Source organism: Panthera uncia, chromosome D4 (genome assembly GCF_023721935.1).
Source record: "Panthera uncia isolate 11264 chromosome D4, Puncia_PCG_1.0, whole genome shotgun sequence".
In the NCBI taxonomy this organism is placed as follows: domain Eukaryota; kingdom Metazoa; phylum Chordata; class Mammalia; order Carnivora; family Felidae; genus Panthera; species Panthera uncia.
In genome coordinates this window covers 70,859,087-70,874,172 of record NC_064807.1, presented here as the reverse complement: position 1 = coordinate 70,874,172, position 15,086 = coordinate 70,859,087, and the positions used below count along the sequence as shown (strand labels likewise).

At 40.5% G+C, this 15,086-nt stretch overlaps 1 protein-coding gene across 4 annotated transcripts in view; it reads right to left on the bottom strand.

Moving 5' to 3' along the window:
* The window catches only part of SNX30 (sorting nexin family member 30), a 118,263-nt gene that overhangs the window by 41,616 nt on the left and 61,561 nt on the right, over window positions 1–15,086 (bottom strand). For all 4 annotated transcript variants that reach the window (XM_049636388.1, XM_049636377.1, XM_049636404.1 and 1 more), the window contains exon 3: window positions 10,650–10,760. In XM_049636388.1, the coding sequence (XP_049492345.1) occupies window positions 10,650–10,760 (111 nt within the window). The remainder of the gene's footprint in view (window positions 1–10,649; window positions 10,761–15,086) is intronic.

Genomic DNA, 15,086 nt, shown 5'->3' with positions numbered 1-15,086 from the left:
CAGGAAGTACTGATCTTCAGAGGCAGCCATGTTCAGTGAAATCTTGAGATGGTGGGAGTACGATGCAGAGAAGAGGCTATGAACTGAGGGGCTTCTTTTAACTAGATCAGGAGTTCTAGACAGCACAGTGGAAAGGTTGGAAATGGAAGAAAGAGAGGGGAGTCAGGTCAAGAATAAAATCACAGAGCCACATGGAGATAAGATGTCCAAGTAGGACACCCAGTGGAGCTCATGCCTGGGGAGAATATTAGAAACGCAGGACGGGGTCAGATATACAGACCATCCAGCCCAGTGTTCTGGCCCAGTCAAAAGCACAGGAGAATCTGTCTTAATAGGGTATGGTTCTTCTTTAGGATAACTTCCTTATTTTGATCAGTTCTTCCCCCATTCCCTTAGATAGCCATTGTCCTTAAACCCTACACTCAACCCCCAACCTTTAACACTAAGCGGATTACCATGTCTCTGAAGTAGGAACCAGGTATAAGGGCATCACATAAACATTCCCTAACCATGTTGCTTCCTCCACAGATAGACATTTCACGTCCATTTCTCAGGTCCCTGTGGACAACATACCTCCCCAACTCACCACAAAGCTAACTATTCCATCTGTGTCTCTGACCCGTTACTTCACAATCATGCGTATGTTGTCATCAATTAATTATATCTTCTCTTTCCTGTATCTTCAACATTTCCTCCTCGGCTGGCTCTGTTCCCGAGTCTACAAAAATATGGCTCGTTCTCTTCCTACCCAAAAATAATAAACCCAACTACCCCTTGACCTTACATCTTCTCCACCCTCCTTCAGGGTTCATTCAACCTTTTTGAAAGAATTGTTTCTCTCTTTTTTTTTTTAATTTGAGAGAGAGACAGAAAGAGTGCACGAGCAGGGGAGAGGGGCAGAGGGAGAGAGAGAGAATCTTAAGCAGGCTCCATGTTCAGCACGGAGCCTGAGGCGGGGCTCGAACCCATGAACAATAAGATCATGACCTGAGTAGGGGAGCCTGGGTGGCTCAGTTGGCTGAGCTTCCGACTTCGGCTCAGGTCCTGATCTCACGGTCTGTGAGTTCAAGCCCCGTGTCGGGCCCTGTGCTGACAGCTCAGAGCCTGGAACCTGCTTCAGATTCTGTGTCTCCCTCTCTCTCTGACCCTCCCCCATTCATGCTCCGTCTCTCTCTGTCTCAAAAATAAATAAACATTAAAAAAAATTAAAAAAAAAAAAAAAAGATCATGACCTGAGTAGAAATCAAGAGTCAGATGCTCAACCAACTGAGGCACTCAGGTGTCCCTAATCATTTATCTTAATTTCCACTCCTTCCATTGATTTCTCAACCCACAACCTTCCTCCACCCAAAACAAAGCTGTCTTTGGTTCTGCCTTCAATGCTACATTTCTCTGCCTTATCCCCATCCAATGCTGACTCCTTTTTTTTTTTATGTTTATTTATTTATTTTGAGAGAGAAAAAGTGTGTTTGTGTGGGCCAGAGAGAGAGGGAGAAAGAGAATCCCAAGCAGGTTCTGCACTTTCAGCACAGAACCCAACACGGGGCTCAATCTCATGAACTGTGCGATCATGACCTGAGCCAAAATCAGGAGTCGGACACTTAACCGACTGAGCCACCCAGGTGCCCCCAGAGACTGCTCTTTTAAAGATGACTGATGACTTTCTAATTATCAAATCCAGTGGATATTTTTCTGTTAGTATTTCATGAATCCTGTTGAACACATTCTGGTTTGCTTATGCTGAATAGGACTTGGGAGGAAAGCCTAATGGCCAAGTGGCTAGGTGTGCCTCATTTAACATAACAGATAATCTGAAATAGTTATTCATTCTTCAGATTTAGTACATTGAACTTTATGTTTAATGAATCAGGGAAGTGTGCTATTTAAAGGAACCCTGCAGTGAATCCTTCTGCAAACAGAAATTTCCTTCTAACCATTATTATTCCCAAATGTACAGGGCTTCAGAAATTTGTTTCTTCCTATTTCAGGCCTTAAAGGGCACATGCCTACAATCAGCCTCACCTTCTACCTTCTGACTTGTTTGTGCAGAGGAATCTGGGTTGCTGATGGAATCAGGCACATCTATAGATTGTAATTGAGCAAGTGAGGAGCTCAACAAAGCTCCAAGCACGTGGTAGATGTCATCTGCATGCCAGCTCTTTTTATTACCTTCTAAACATTGAGAACAGAAGGCAAAGGGGAAGTGGACCAAAGGGTGGAACTTCCATGTATCTTTTAGGCCAAAATGTTTTTTAAAAACCCTCTGGGATATGTATACCATTTCACATCCACTAGGATGGCTATAAAAGGGGGGTAAAAAAAAAAAAAAAAACAGGATAAAACAGGAAGCAAGTATGTGGAGAAATTGGAACCCTCATACATGGTTGGTGAGAATGTAAAATGGCGCGGCCTCTGTGGGAAACAGCTTGGCGGCTCCTCAAAAAATTAAACGTAAAACTAGTATATGATCCAGAATTCTATTCCTTGGTATGCAGCCCAAATAACTGAAAGCAAGTGTTCAAACAAAACCTTGTACAATCAATGTTCAAGGAGCATGATTCAAAATAGTTGGGTTGGGGAAAAGGGGAATGAGAAGTGACTGCTTAGTGGGTATGGGATTCTTCTGGAGGTGGTGAAGATATTCTGGAATTAGATAGCGGTGGTGATTATAACACACTTTGAATACACTAACAGCCACTGAGTTCCACACTTTAAAATGGTGACTTTTGGGGCACCTGAGTGACTCAGTCGGTTAAATGTCCAACTCCTGATTTCAGCTCAGGTCATGATCCCAGGGTCACAGAATAGTGCCCGCCTTGGGCTCCACACTGAGCATGGAGTCTGCTTGGGATTCTCTCTCTCTCTCTCTCTCTCTCTCTCTCTCTCTGCCCCTCTCCCCTGTTCATGTGTGCTTTCTAAAAATTAAAACAAATAATAAATAAATAAAAATAAATAAAATGGTGAATTTTAGAGGCACCCGGGTGGCTTAGTCGGTTAAGTGTCCAACTCTTGTTCTTGGCTCATGTCCTGATCTTGGGGTTGTAACTTCAAGCCTGCATTGGATTCTGTGTTGGGTGTGGGACCTACTTTTAAAAAAACAAACAAGTGGTGCCTGGGTGCCTCAGTCAATTAAGCGTCTGACTTTGGCTCAGGTCATGGTCTCGCAGTTCTTGCATTCGAGCCCCCATCGGGCTCTGCGCTGGTGGTGTGGAGCCTGCTTGGGATTCTCTCTCCCTCTCTCTCTGCCCTTTCCCCATGTGTGCTCTCTCTCTCTCTCTCTCTCTCTCTCAAAATAAATAAATAAACTTTAAAAAGGGTTTAAAAAACAAACAAAATGGTGAATTTTATGTTATATGAATTTTACCTCAATTTTTAAAATAAGCTGGGGTGATGGAAGCAGATGTCAGAGAGCAGAGAAGAGGCTGTGCTGCTGGCTTTGAAGGTGGGGGAAGGGGCCATGAGCCAAGGGATGTAGGAAGCCTCTGGAAGCCGGAAAGGGCGAGGCACAAACTCCTCCCTGGGGCTTCTAGAGGAAATGCAGCCCTGCCACCTTGATATTAATCTACTGAGACCAGTTTTGGACTTTTGACCTCCAGAACTATAAAGTAATACATTTTTGTTGTTTAAATCACTTAAAAAAACAAAAACAAAAAACTCAGCTGGCGCGCGCGAGGGGGAGTAAGAATAGAGATGAAAGAAGATGGGCCGTTGGGGATAAATGCCAAAACTGGGTGTGAGTACATGAGGGTTCATTGCACTGAATCACTCTGCTTTCGTATATTTAACATTTTCCATAAGGAAGACGTTTTTTAAAAACTACACATGCCCATACATGTTGAACCTACAAAAATCCTATTTGCAAAGCATTACAATAACCCGTTAAATATTTCAAGGTATACTCTTATAAAACATTTACATTTTTATAGCACTTGATACTTTGGTAGAGCACTTTCACGTGTATTATGTTTCATAATAATTCATAAGACAGTATCTTATAATCTGTGAAACAAAAGCATGCTTCTTGTAGATTGTCATGGAAAGCTACTATTTTGGAGTGCGAAATCTGGACAAAGATTTCAATTGCTCAATCTTGAAACGGTCCAACTTCCCCTTGTCAGCATTTAAATTGCTTCTTCGTCAAATATTAATTTGCAATGAATGGCACATTTCAATTCAACAAATACTTAGCAGTACACCCACTACATGACAGAAAACTAATTTTCCTACCCTTATCAAACAAACAGAAAACACTGCTCCTAAGAAAAAAATAACAAACAAATAAAAGAGCATCAAGATAAGAAACTTTATCCCCATAAAGAACCACCATCAAGCTTGGTTTAATTCAAAGTACTTGAAACCTCAACCAATGTTCAACTACTTATTAACTTAACCTACTAAGTAAGCTAAAAGTATGTATATGCTTTTTTAACAGTACAAAAAAGAGGAACCAACTAGAAAATGAAGTTAGAGTTTTTACTGATCATTTCACATTAAGAAAAACAGTTGCTGCATGACAAATTTCTTCTTAATAATTCCTACCAGTTTACCGCTACCAAACTGGGTATATAATACGAATGCATCCTTCCAGCAAAGCTTCCTTCACAAAAATTGAAGCAAACGTTAAATTTCCCAGTACAATGAAACACTAAAGAGTTTAATAAATGCTTGTGCTTCGTCTCCAAAATCTATCCGCACCCATCAAATCATGACATCTATCTGTTGTCATAACTGGTTGTGTCCCCAGCAAAAGAAGTATTAAAACCAACTTCTGAGCCAAAAAATAAACTAGGAAACAAGAACCATGTTACAATGAAGACGTTCCTGTGACTCCGACTATAAAGATAATACAGTGAGTTGTCACTACTAGATGACAGACACATCCAGCACTCTTCTGGGTGTAAGGTGACCTTTTAAGAACATGTGAGCATTTCTGCTTTTCAAGTTGCAGAGCAATAAAGCAATAAATATAAAAAGAAAAAAATATATAGAGGGAGTCTGGGTGGCTCAGTTGGTTAAGCATCAGACTCTTGGTTTCGGCTCAGGCCATGATCTCATGGTTCATGAGTTCAAGCCCTACATGGGGCTTTGCGCTGACAATGCAGAGCCTGCTTGTGATTCTCTCTCCCCCTCTCTCCTTGCCCCTCCCCCTCTTGCATGCGTGCGTTCTCTCTCTCTCTCTCTCTCTCTCAAAATAAATCAATAAACTTAAATGCACACATATATATTTACTTATATATGTGTGTGTGCTGCAGCCCTAGAAAATATCAAAGTACTGTTAACAGGCCAGAATTTGTTAAAGACACAAAGCAGAAAAGACTGAATTGAGAGAAAAGTCAGTCAATATTGACCATCTTGTGATTCTACTCAGGCAAAGGAAAGGTTGGCCTAGGAAGGAAAGGGCTGCGTTTCTCCAGTACAGCCCCAGAAGCTGCCAAGTTCAGAGTCAGAGGGGCTGGAAACAGGCCTGAGGACAGTCAATGGGGAAAGGAAAATGAAAGAATGTGGGTTTCTCCCTAGAACCGCAGTCTGGCTGGCTGTTCACTTACAACTGCACATGGTCCCAATGAAGCCCAGGTAAAATGGGAACTTGATCTCCATGTTCCTAACACAAGCAGAAGAATTGGAAAGGTCAGGAATGCGCACACATTTTTAACCATAGCTGACTTAAACTGGCGCGCGCGCACACACACACACACACACACACACCCAGAAACTCATTCTCCCAAATTTTCCGACTAATTCAAAAGACTCTAAAGTTCATCTTGAAAAATAAAACATGTGCAAACAGCTAGAAAAGCCCTGAAAACAAGTATATTGGCAGGTGGAGGCAGAGTTGAGGACCTGTACAACCCGATGTTGAAATGTTCTGTAAAGTCATAATACTTCAGATAGTGTAGGAGGGGCGCCAGACTAGAAAGATCGATGAACCAAAGGATCAGAAGCAGCCCAAGCACACGCAAGTCTAATGCATGATTTGGTCTGATGCACAAGTGATAAAAATGAATGATTACTCATAAGTGGTTCTGGAACAACAGAAAACAGAAAAACACAACAGTGGTTTTCACCACCTGAAAAAAGTATGGTCCTCCCATGTCACATCAAAACAAATGCTTCTTGGGGCGCCGGGGTGGCGCAGTCGGTTAAGCGTCCGACTTCAGCCAGGTCACGATCTCGCGGTCCGTGAGTTCGAGCCCCGAGTCAGGCTCTGGGCTGATGGCTCGGAGCCTGGAGCCTGTTTCCGATTCTGTGTCTCCCTCTCTCTCTGCCCCTCCCCCGTTCATGCTCTGTCTCTCTCTGTCCCAAAAATAAATAAAAAACGTTGAAAAAAAAATTTAAAAAAAAAAACAAAAACAAAAACAAAAAAACAAACAAATGCTTCTTTATGTTTTCATTAAAAATGTTAAATGTTTATTTATTTTTGAGAGAGAGAGAGGAGGAGTGAAGAGCAGAGAGAGAGGGAGACAGAGGATCTGAAATGGGCTTTGCACAAGAGCCCAGTGTGGGACTCGAACTCACAAACCGCAGGATCATAATCTGAGCTGAAGTCGGACACTTAACTGACTGAGCGACCCAGGCGCCCCAGAACAAATGCTTTTTAAATATACAAAAATGGGGGCACCTGGGTGGCTCAGTCGGTTGGGCGGCCGACTTCGGCTCAGGTCACGATCTCGCGGTCCGTGAGTTCGAGCCCTGCGTCGGGCTCTGTGCTGACAGTTCAGAGCCTGGAGCCTGCTTCGGATTCTGTGTCTCCCTCTCTCTCTGCCCCTCCCCTGTTCATGCTCTCTCTCTGTCTCAAAAATAAATAAACGTTAAAAAAAAAAATTAAAAAAAAATAAATATACAAAAATGAAGGGTAACTTCCTTTGCAGATACGGAGTTTTTACAAACCAATAAAAACAACATAAAATGAAGAGGCAAATCATAAAAGAAATGCCAAAGTCCAATAAAGTCATGGGAAGATATTCCGCCTCATTAGTTAAAGACATGAAAACTTACTGAACTCAAAATGGATAAAAAACTAAAAGGTATGAGCTACATACCTTTTAGTACATAAAATTTTAGAAGCATTTAGCATATAAAAAAGATTTTAGCATGTAAAATTTTTAAAAGAAAACACAGGTGTAAATCTTCATGACCTAGGATTAGGCGATTATTTCTTAGATAAGACACCTTTAAGCACAAACAGTGAAAGAATAAACAGATAAATAAATAAAAAACCTTTGCACTTCCAAAAGACACCATCAGAAAATTAAAGAAAGGGGCACCTGGGTGGCTCAGTCAGTTAAGCACCCAACTTCGGCTCAGGTCATGATCTCACAGTTCATGAGTTCAAGGCCCACGTTGGGCTCAGTGCTGACAGCTCGGAGCCTGGAGCCTGCTTTGCATTCTCTCTCTCCTCCCCTCCCCTGCTCATGCTCCGTCTGTCTCTCTCTCTCTCAAAAATAAATAACAAACATTTTTAAAAAATTAAAAAAAAAAAAAGAAGAAAGTAAAGAGACAACTCATTCATCAAGAAAACTTTTTGCAAATTGTTATCTCTAAAGAGGGATTTGTGTCTAGATTATATAAAGAACTAATACAACTTAATAACAAAAAGATAACCCAATTTTAAAATGGGTAAAGGATCTGAAAGATTTTTCTCCAGGGAAGACGACCAATGGCCAAGAAGTACGTAAAAAACACTCAGCATCATTAGCCGTCAGGGAAATGCAAATCGAAACTGCAAGGAGATACCACTTCACACCTACTAGGAGGGTTATAATCAAAGAGGCAGACAATGACAGTGTCGAGGAAGATGTGGAGAAACTGGAACCTTCATACACTACTGATGGGAACGCAAAATGATGCAGCCATTTTGGAAGACAGCCTGGCAGTTTCTTACAAGATTAAATATACAGTTACACATGATTCAGCAATGACACTCCCAGGTATACACCCAAGAAAAATGAGACCACACAAAAACCTGCACACGAATGTTCACAGCCACGTTACTCATAGTAGCCAATAAGCGGGAATAACTCTAACATCCATCAAATGTGAGCAGGTAGACTAAAAGTGACAGGGCCATACAATGTAGTATTATTCGAAAATAAAAAGTAATGAAGTCCTGACAAGTCCCTCAACCCAGATTAGCCTTGAAAACATTACGCAGAGTGAGAAAAATCTAGTCACAAAAGACGATATACTGTACGACTCTACTTTATACGAAATGTCCAGAATAGACAAATTTATAGAGACAGAGAGATTAGCGGTTGCCAGGCGCTGGAAAAGACAAGTTTAGGAGTTACAGGCAAGGAGAGGAAGGTTTCTTTTGGGATGATGAAAAGGCTCTAAGGTTGATCATGCTAGTGGCTGCACAACTCTGTATACTGAATATATTAAATATTGATATACAAATATGCTAAATACTAATACTAAATATACTAAAAGCCCTTGACTTGTATGTTTTAAATGGGCAAATTGTATGGTGTGTGAATTATATCTTAATAAACCCGTTTTTTAGATTAAAAAAATGAAAATATAAACAATAGTTATGTTGCATGTCTACTAGGTCTCTATTTGACAACAAACTTTCTAGGCAGGGTCCCTTGTCCATCTTATAACCCCTGACCTCCCCCACAGTACTTACCAGGCCTAGTAAAAGACTAACACAAAGTCGATGCTTAATAACAGATAGACACTTTCTAGTCGAGTTGCTGGAGGATGACTTCGGAAGGGGAAAACAAGAGTTTGTTTCCAGTTTGACTTTCATGTTTGAGTTACAGATGCCTTCCTATATTATATCTCTCTCCACCCCAAACATGTACCAAGAATTTATGAATAAATTTATGTCTCCATTTGCTTCTAGAGTACTTTCCTGCTCACTGTTTCTACCCTGACCCCAGGAAACCGTACCCAAAGATACTCATTCCCCAGGCATTCTGGAGACTTCCATCCTCTTTCAGTTCTGGCTTCAGGGTCGATGCATGAGTGCTACCAGCAGGTGTCTCTGTCTAACCAAATTTCAAGTATACTAGCTGCCAGCAGGTGGAGCATAATTCCCCCTCAAGCACAGTGTGAGCTAAACATAAAGAACGACTGACTTCCTTCCAAACAGTACAGCATGGAACAGGAGAGAAAAAAAGAGTAACCGTATAGTGGAGAAACCTGACTAGCACTACGTCAAATAAGGTGATCGAGGTTAATATCAACAGTGATAAATATTGCTGATAGCATGTACCTTTCGTATGATGTGATGAGAACGGCACTTCCCCTGCCCCCAGCAAAACACATCACCCTAAGTTTAATCACGAGGAAAACATCAGACAAATCTCAAATGAGAGGCATTCCACAAAACGCCTGACAGTTTTGAGTATTGTCAAAGCCATAGAAAATAAGGAAAGCCTGGGAAAGTATCACAACCAAGAAGAACCTACAGAGCTATGACAGCTAAAAGGAAGGTGGCATCCTAGATGGGGTCCTGGAACCGATAAAGGACATTAGGCAAAACTGAGGAAATCTGAATAAAGGGCTTTTAGTCAGTAATCATGAATCCTTACTGGTTCGTTAATTGTGACAAATGTGCCATACTAATGTAAAACGTTAGGCAAAGGCAGGTGTGGGCTATATGAGAATTCACTACACTACCTTCGCAATCATTCTGGAAATCTAAAACTGTTGTCGAATACAAAGTCTATGAAAAAAATGATTCACAGCTGCCAGTTTTGCCAAATTACGATTCTATTTTAAGTAACAGTTCCAACTGCTTAAAAATGAGTTTCTTCCCCTGAGAGAGAATGCAGTCCCCGGCAAACTCCATCATTTCTATCACGGCATATTCAGCCTCTTCGAACCATGGCGGGAGAGCACTGGAAGATGCATGTGCAACACGAACGTTGGCAGTGCTAAGAAGTTATTCAACCAAGGGTTTCACTGAAAGATAACGCCCCTCTGAAGAGTTTTATGACCCAAATTGCGCTCAAGTCCCCAAAGACCCAAGAAACATCTGGGGTCTAAATTGTTATTATTTCTACCGGGGGGGAAAAAAGTAGTCAGAAAAGTACTCAATATGTATGTTGATTTAAGTAGTCTTTTAAATTTTATTTGCTCTAGTTCTGTTTTTTTTAATGGGTAGATATGAGTAATAGATAAATATTATGCTGCTGCTGTAAATGGAGTTAGGTGGCTTGGGGTCTGTTTTTGAAATGAAAAACTCGGATTGAATGGTGCCGTGCTAGATTCCTGCTCCCTGAATTACCCGTGTGTCTAAAGAGAGCCCAGCTGGCTGTCATACGAGGCATCACCTGGTGGCAGCTGCCCAAACCTCAAGAACATATGTCTGGAAAGGTAGTAAAACAGACAGTCTTTCAGTGGCAGCAAATCAGAATTAGGACTCTTCATACTTCAAAAAACTGTCATAATGAAAGTGAAAATCTACCCCAGCCTACTCAAGAAACCAGCATGAGGACAGCAAACCGGAAGCCAAAACCCCGAACGTGATACATTGGACAGCATCTGTGAAAATGTTTCATGTACGTTTGGTGGGAGAATGTGGTATAAAAGGTAAGACAGAATCTGCCCTGAATTTAAGGGGTGAGGGCTGAGTAAACATCCTCAGGAAGGACAACGCAGGAAAAGAGAGGAACCAGCTGTAATGACTTAGTACCTACGGGAATGAGATGAGTCGGCTGGGATTCCTCCAGTTTGTTCCTCAGCCAGTCAAAATCCTGGTATCTTCGACGAACAGAATATTCTGGCAGGTCAAACTCTACCCGCGTACTCTGCAAATAAGAAGGGTGGAACAAAGTAAGTCGAAGGGAATAGTACCATGTCTTGGCAGAAAGGAAGGAAAAAAGCTCTCTTTGAAAAACCAAACTGGGCAAGAACACACTTTCCTTCCACCAAAGCACCAGCCAAAAGGCAGCAATTACCAACACAAAATGAGGAGTCCAGGCCCCCAGGGCCCGGCTCAAAAGTCCAGGATCTAGAATGAAAATGTCGAGGCTTTTGTTTTTGTTTTTTCCCCCTACCCTTAGGAAATGGAACTCCACTGTCCCTCAGAATGTGTTTAGAAACATTTGATTCATTTCCTCCAGGCTTAACTTTGAGGATTTCTTTTAGCAGAATAATTCTGAGGATATTGCTACTGAATCCCAATCCATGTTTTCTGTTAAAAGAAATGAAGTCTCCACCGTCTGCTGAATATGCTGACAAGTTTTATCAAAGGCTGAGGGAAGACAAGCAGACAGAAAGAGCTAAGGGCACACCTGCTCGTTTCAGAGCCAGATTGGCTGAAACTAGAAAACGTCTTGTTTCATGTGCCATATTCTGCGAAAACCATAACCTTGGAACTATATTGTATTTTAGATGATTAGAAAAAAAAACTAGAAAGGAATGCCAAGATGTCATTGTACTGCAGAAAAATATTCATCTCATCTCTGTTCTTGTTAATTTCTCTGAAATTGCGATTGCAGCCCTCTGGTGATGAAAACCAGTGCTAAATAAAATGAAATTAATTTATACCAAAACAAGATTGTTACACGTTAGTTTGCCCAGACTAAAACCACGTCTCAGTTAAAGCATTTTCCCCTGTGAGGGTATAGACTATATACCACAGTCATAGCTCTCAGAAATGAAAGGTCAAAAATAAAAATGGCTCAAGCTACATTTTATAAATTTACTCTTTCAGGCCGAAAGTCTGTTTTAATCCATGGCCCCAAGAAAATCTTAAAAACATATGAACAAGAGTTAGCCATCAAAGAAAAAGCTGTGAACAGCGTTGGCATTGAAAATTATGATTTCACCCTCCCCAAAAGCCGTGCTCACACAGTCCGAGCAAAATTGTGAAATTAAAGGATTCGGTCTTGGACTGAACCTCAATTAACTCTTTCTGTAGCTTTTCCCCTTTCCAAAGTCCCATGCACAACCTTCCCCTATGATGGAGGGTACAGGTGGGGAGAGGTGAGGAAATTCATTCAACCTAAGTGTTTGTGATTTATTAGAAGACTCCCCGAGTGAATCAGCATTGTGGAATTGGGGAGGAAAAAAAAAAGAATGCTTGAATTAAAAGAAAAAAAAATCACTGCTGATGAATTTTCAGGCATGAGGCTGATGGAAATTTGAAGGGTAGGTAGGTTGACACTCCTTCCGAGGCTGGGTGAGGAAAGGCCTGGGCAGGAGCATTCCTAGCACCTACCAGATCCCTGAGACGCCACTAAGCCTCCCAGAGCCTAGGTTTCCTCAACAGTAAGAAGAGGGTTGGAAGGGACATTCTTCAAATCCCCCACCAGGCTCCATCTGAGGACTTGCCGACCATGGGCCCATAAAAGGTGGATTGTGATGTGTGGCAAATGCAACCTGTTTTCACTGAAAATGCAGTGATGGAGGAGTCTACTTTTTGCCTTCCTAAACGTTACATGTTATCAACCAATCACTTCTCTTTATTATGCTTTTGAAAGTCCTCTTCATAAATTGTAGTTTATGTAACGTGTCTAACTTTGAAATCAGTATTTGGTAACTATAAAAAGGAGTATGATAAAACACAAGTTTTGTTTCCGCTGTAAACAAGCTCACTGTGGGGGAAGTGGCTTTTTTTTCCCCTTCGACTTATTCAGGTTAGACATACTTATTTTAAAACTTCAGGAAAAATAAAAGAAGAAAAAATTAAGATCGGTCATAAACTCTCTTAAATTGAGAGGGAAAAAAAACCCCCATGATTAGTATTATGGTTTATGTCTTTCCATAGTTTTTCTATGCATATCCATTCATTCACTCATATTTTCTAAGTCTCTAACAATTCTTAGATATATTTCTGTTAGCAAGTTCAAATCTAAGAATCAAATTCCTAAAGACAGAATTACTGGAGAAAAGAGTACATGTAGTTTTAACTGACAAACTGCTTCCAGAAATATATCAACTTATATTCTTAACTGCATATTCTCCTCAACCAGTGGTTGTCTTTAATGGACTTACAACTGAAAAATAGTACATCATCTTTGTTTTCTTTTGTTTTATTTTTTTTAACATATATTTATTATTGAGAGACAGAGAGACACAGAGTGTGAGCAGGGGAGGGGTAGAGAGGGGGAGACACAGAATCTGAAGCAGGCTCCAGGCTCTGAGCTGTCAGCACAGAGCCCGACGCGGGGCTCGAACTCACAAACCGTGAGATCATGACCTGAGCTGACGTCAGACGCTCAACCAACTGAGTCACCCAGGTGCCCCTGTTTTCTTTTGTTTTTAATGACTATTGGGGTCGAACATCCTTTGAAATATTTGTTGGCTACAGATTTTCTTTGTGAGGAGTTTCTTTTTTTAAATTGTCAGTCAGGTCTTTTTCACTTGTGTAAGTTCTTTATAGCAAAGGGTTTTTCTGATACAGAGTTTTAAAATTCAGCCATTATTTCCCTTTATGGTGGCTATAGTTTGGTGTCATGAATAAGAATGCTGTCCCCATTGCAAGCTTTTAAAAATATTCACCTGTGTTCTCTCCTTTATTTATGGTTTATTTATTTTTGTCTTTAATTCCTACCATTCTACTTCTAGGAATCTACCATTAGAAAAGACTTTTTAAACTGTAGCAAAGATATTTGTATAATGATGTTCACTGCAGTACTATTTAAAATAGCAAAGGAATGGAGCACTCAGGTGGCTCAGTCAGTTAAGCGTCTGACTCTTGATCTTGGCTCAGATCATGATCTTATGGTTCGTGAGGTGATGACACAGAGCCTGCTTGAGATTCTGTCTCTCATTCTCTCTGCCCCTCATCTGCTTGTGTGCACTCTCTCTCAAAATAAATAAATAAACTTTAAAATACAATAAAATAAAATAGGAAAGGAATCAAAACAACCTAAATGTTCAACAATAAAAACAGTTAAGTTATAGGATATTTATTCTATGATTATCAGTAATCATGTCTGTAAGACATCTTTAACATCAAATATGCTTCAATATAGTTTTTTTTGAGAGAGAGAGAGAGAGAGCATGAGAAGAAGAGGGACAAGGAGAGAGAGAGAATCTTAAGCAGGCTCCATACTCAGCATGGAGCCCGACACGGGGCTCTATCTCATGACCTGAGCCGAAATCAAGAGTCAGATCCTTAACTGACTAACCACCCAGGCACCCCTGCTTCAGTATAGTTTGAAGAAAAAACACCAAGATTCAAAATTAATTGCACATACATCATGATTGCATTTGTATTAAAAATATGGATATAAAAGGTTAGAAAAAATCTAGAACTCATAATGACAACTGTCCTTTTTATACTCATCCTTATTAGGTGCCTCGTTAGCATATTAGGTAGTGTGTCTCATATATCCATCCTTGTTTCCAAATCTTCTACCATTCTCATATAATACTTTCTTTTTATAAATTTTTTTTAATGTTTATTTATTTTTTGAGACAGAGAGAGACAGAGAGCATGAACAGGGGAGGGGCAGAGAGAGAGGGAGACACAGAATCTGAAGCAGGCTCCAGGCTCCGAGCTGTCAGCACAGAGCCTGATGCGGGGCTCGAACTCATGCACTGTAAGATCATGACCTGAGCTGAAATCAGATGCTTAACCGACTGAGCCATTCAGGTGCCCCAATTCTCATATACTTTCATAATCACACACAAAAAATAAAGCTCCTTTATGGATATAATGGCTTAAATAAAGGAGTAAAAATTTGATGCTTTGGAAAGCAATAAGGTAAACAAAAACTATCATGAAGCAGAAGGATATTCATGATACTTTACTTTTATCACAGTCTGTTCTAGAAAAGATATATGATACATGAAATATGATTAAATGACATAAATTAGAAGTAGGTGAGAAAGATCAAGGGGAAAAAAAAAAAAAACAAGGACAGAGAGAAAAACTAGAGCCACAAATGAGGCTAGGCACACTCACCGTGGAATTCTGCACACCTGCTAAAACTGGGCCACAGACACTGTGGATTTCTGGAGAGAAACCCAGTCAGTTTTGAGACTCAGAGTACTCCTAAAATATGCAGGCCAATAAAAAGTCCAACCAGGAGCATGTAGTAAAATTTTCCTCTGTGAAATTCAGGGTCTAACTTAGTAAGGAAAATAAAGTAAAAAGGGTTTTTTTGCTCTATTTTCTAGTA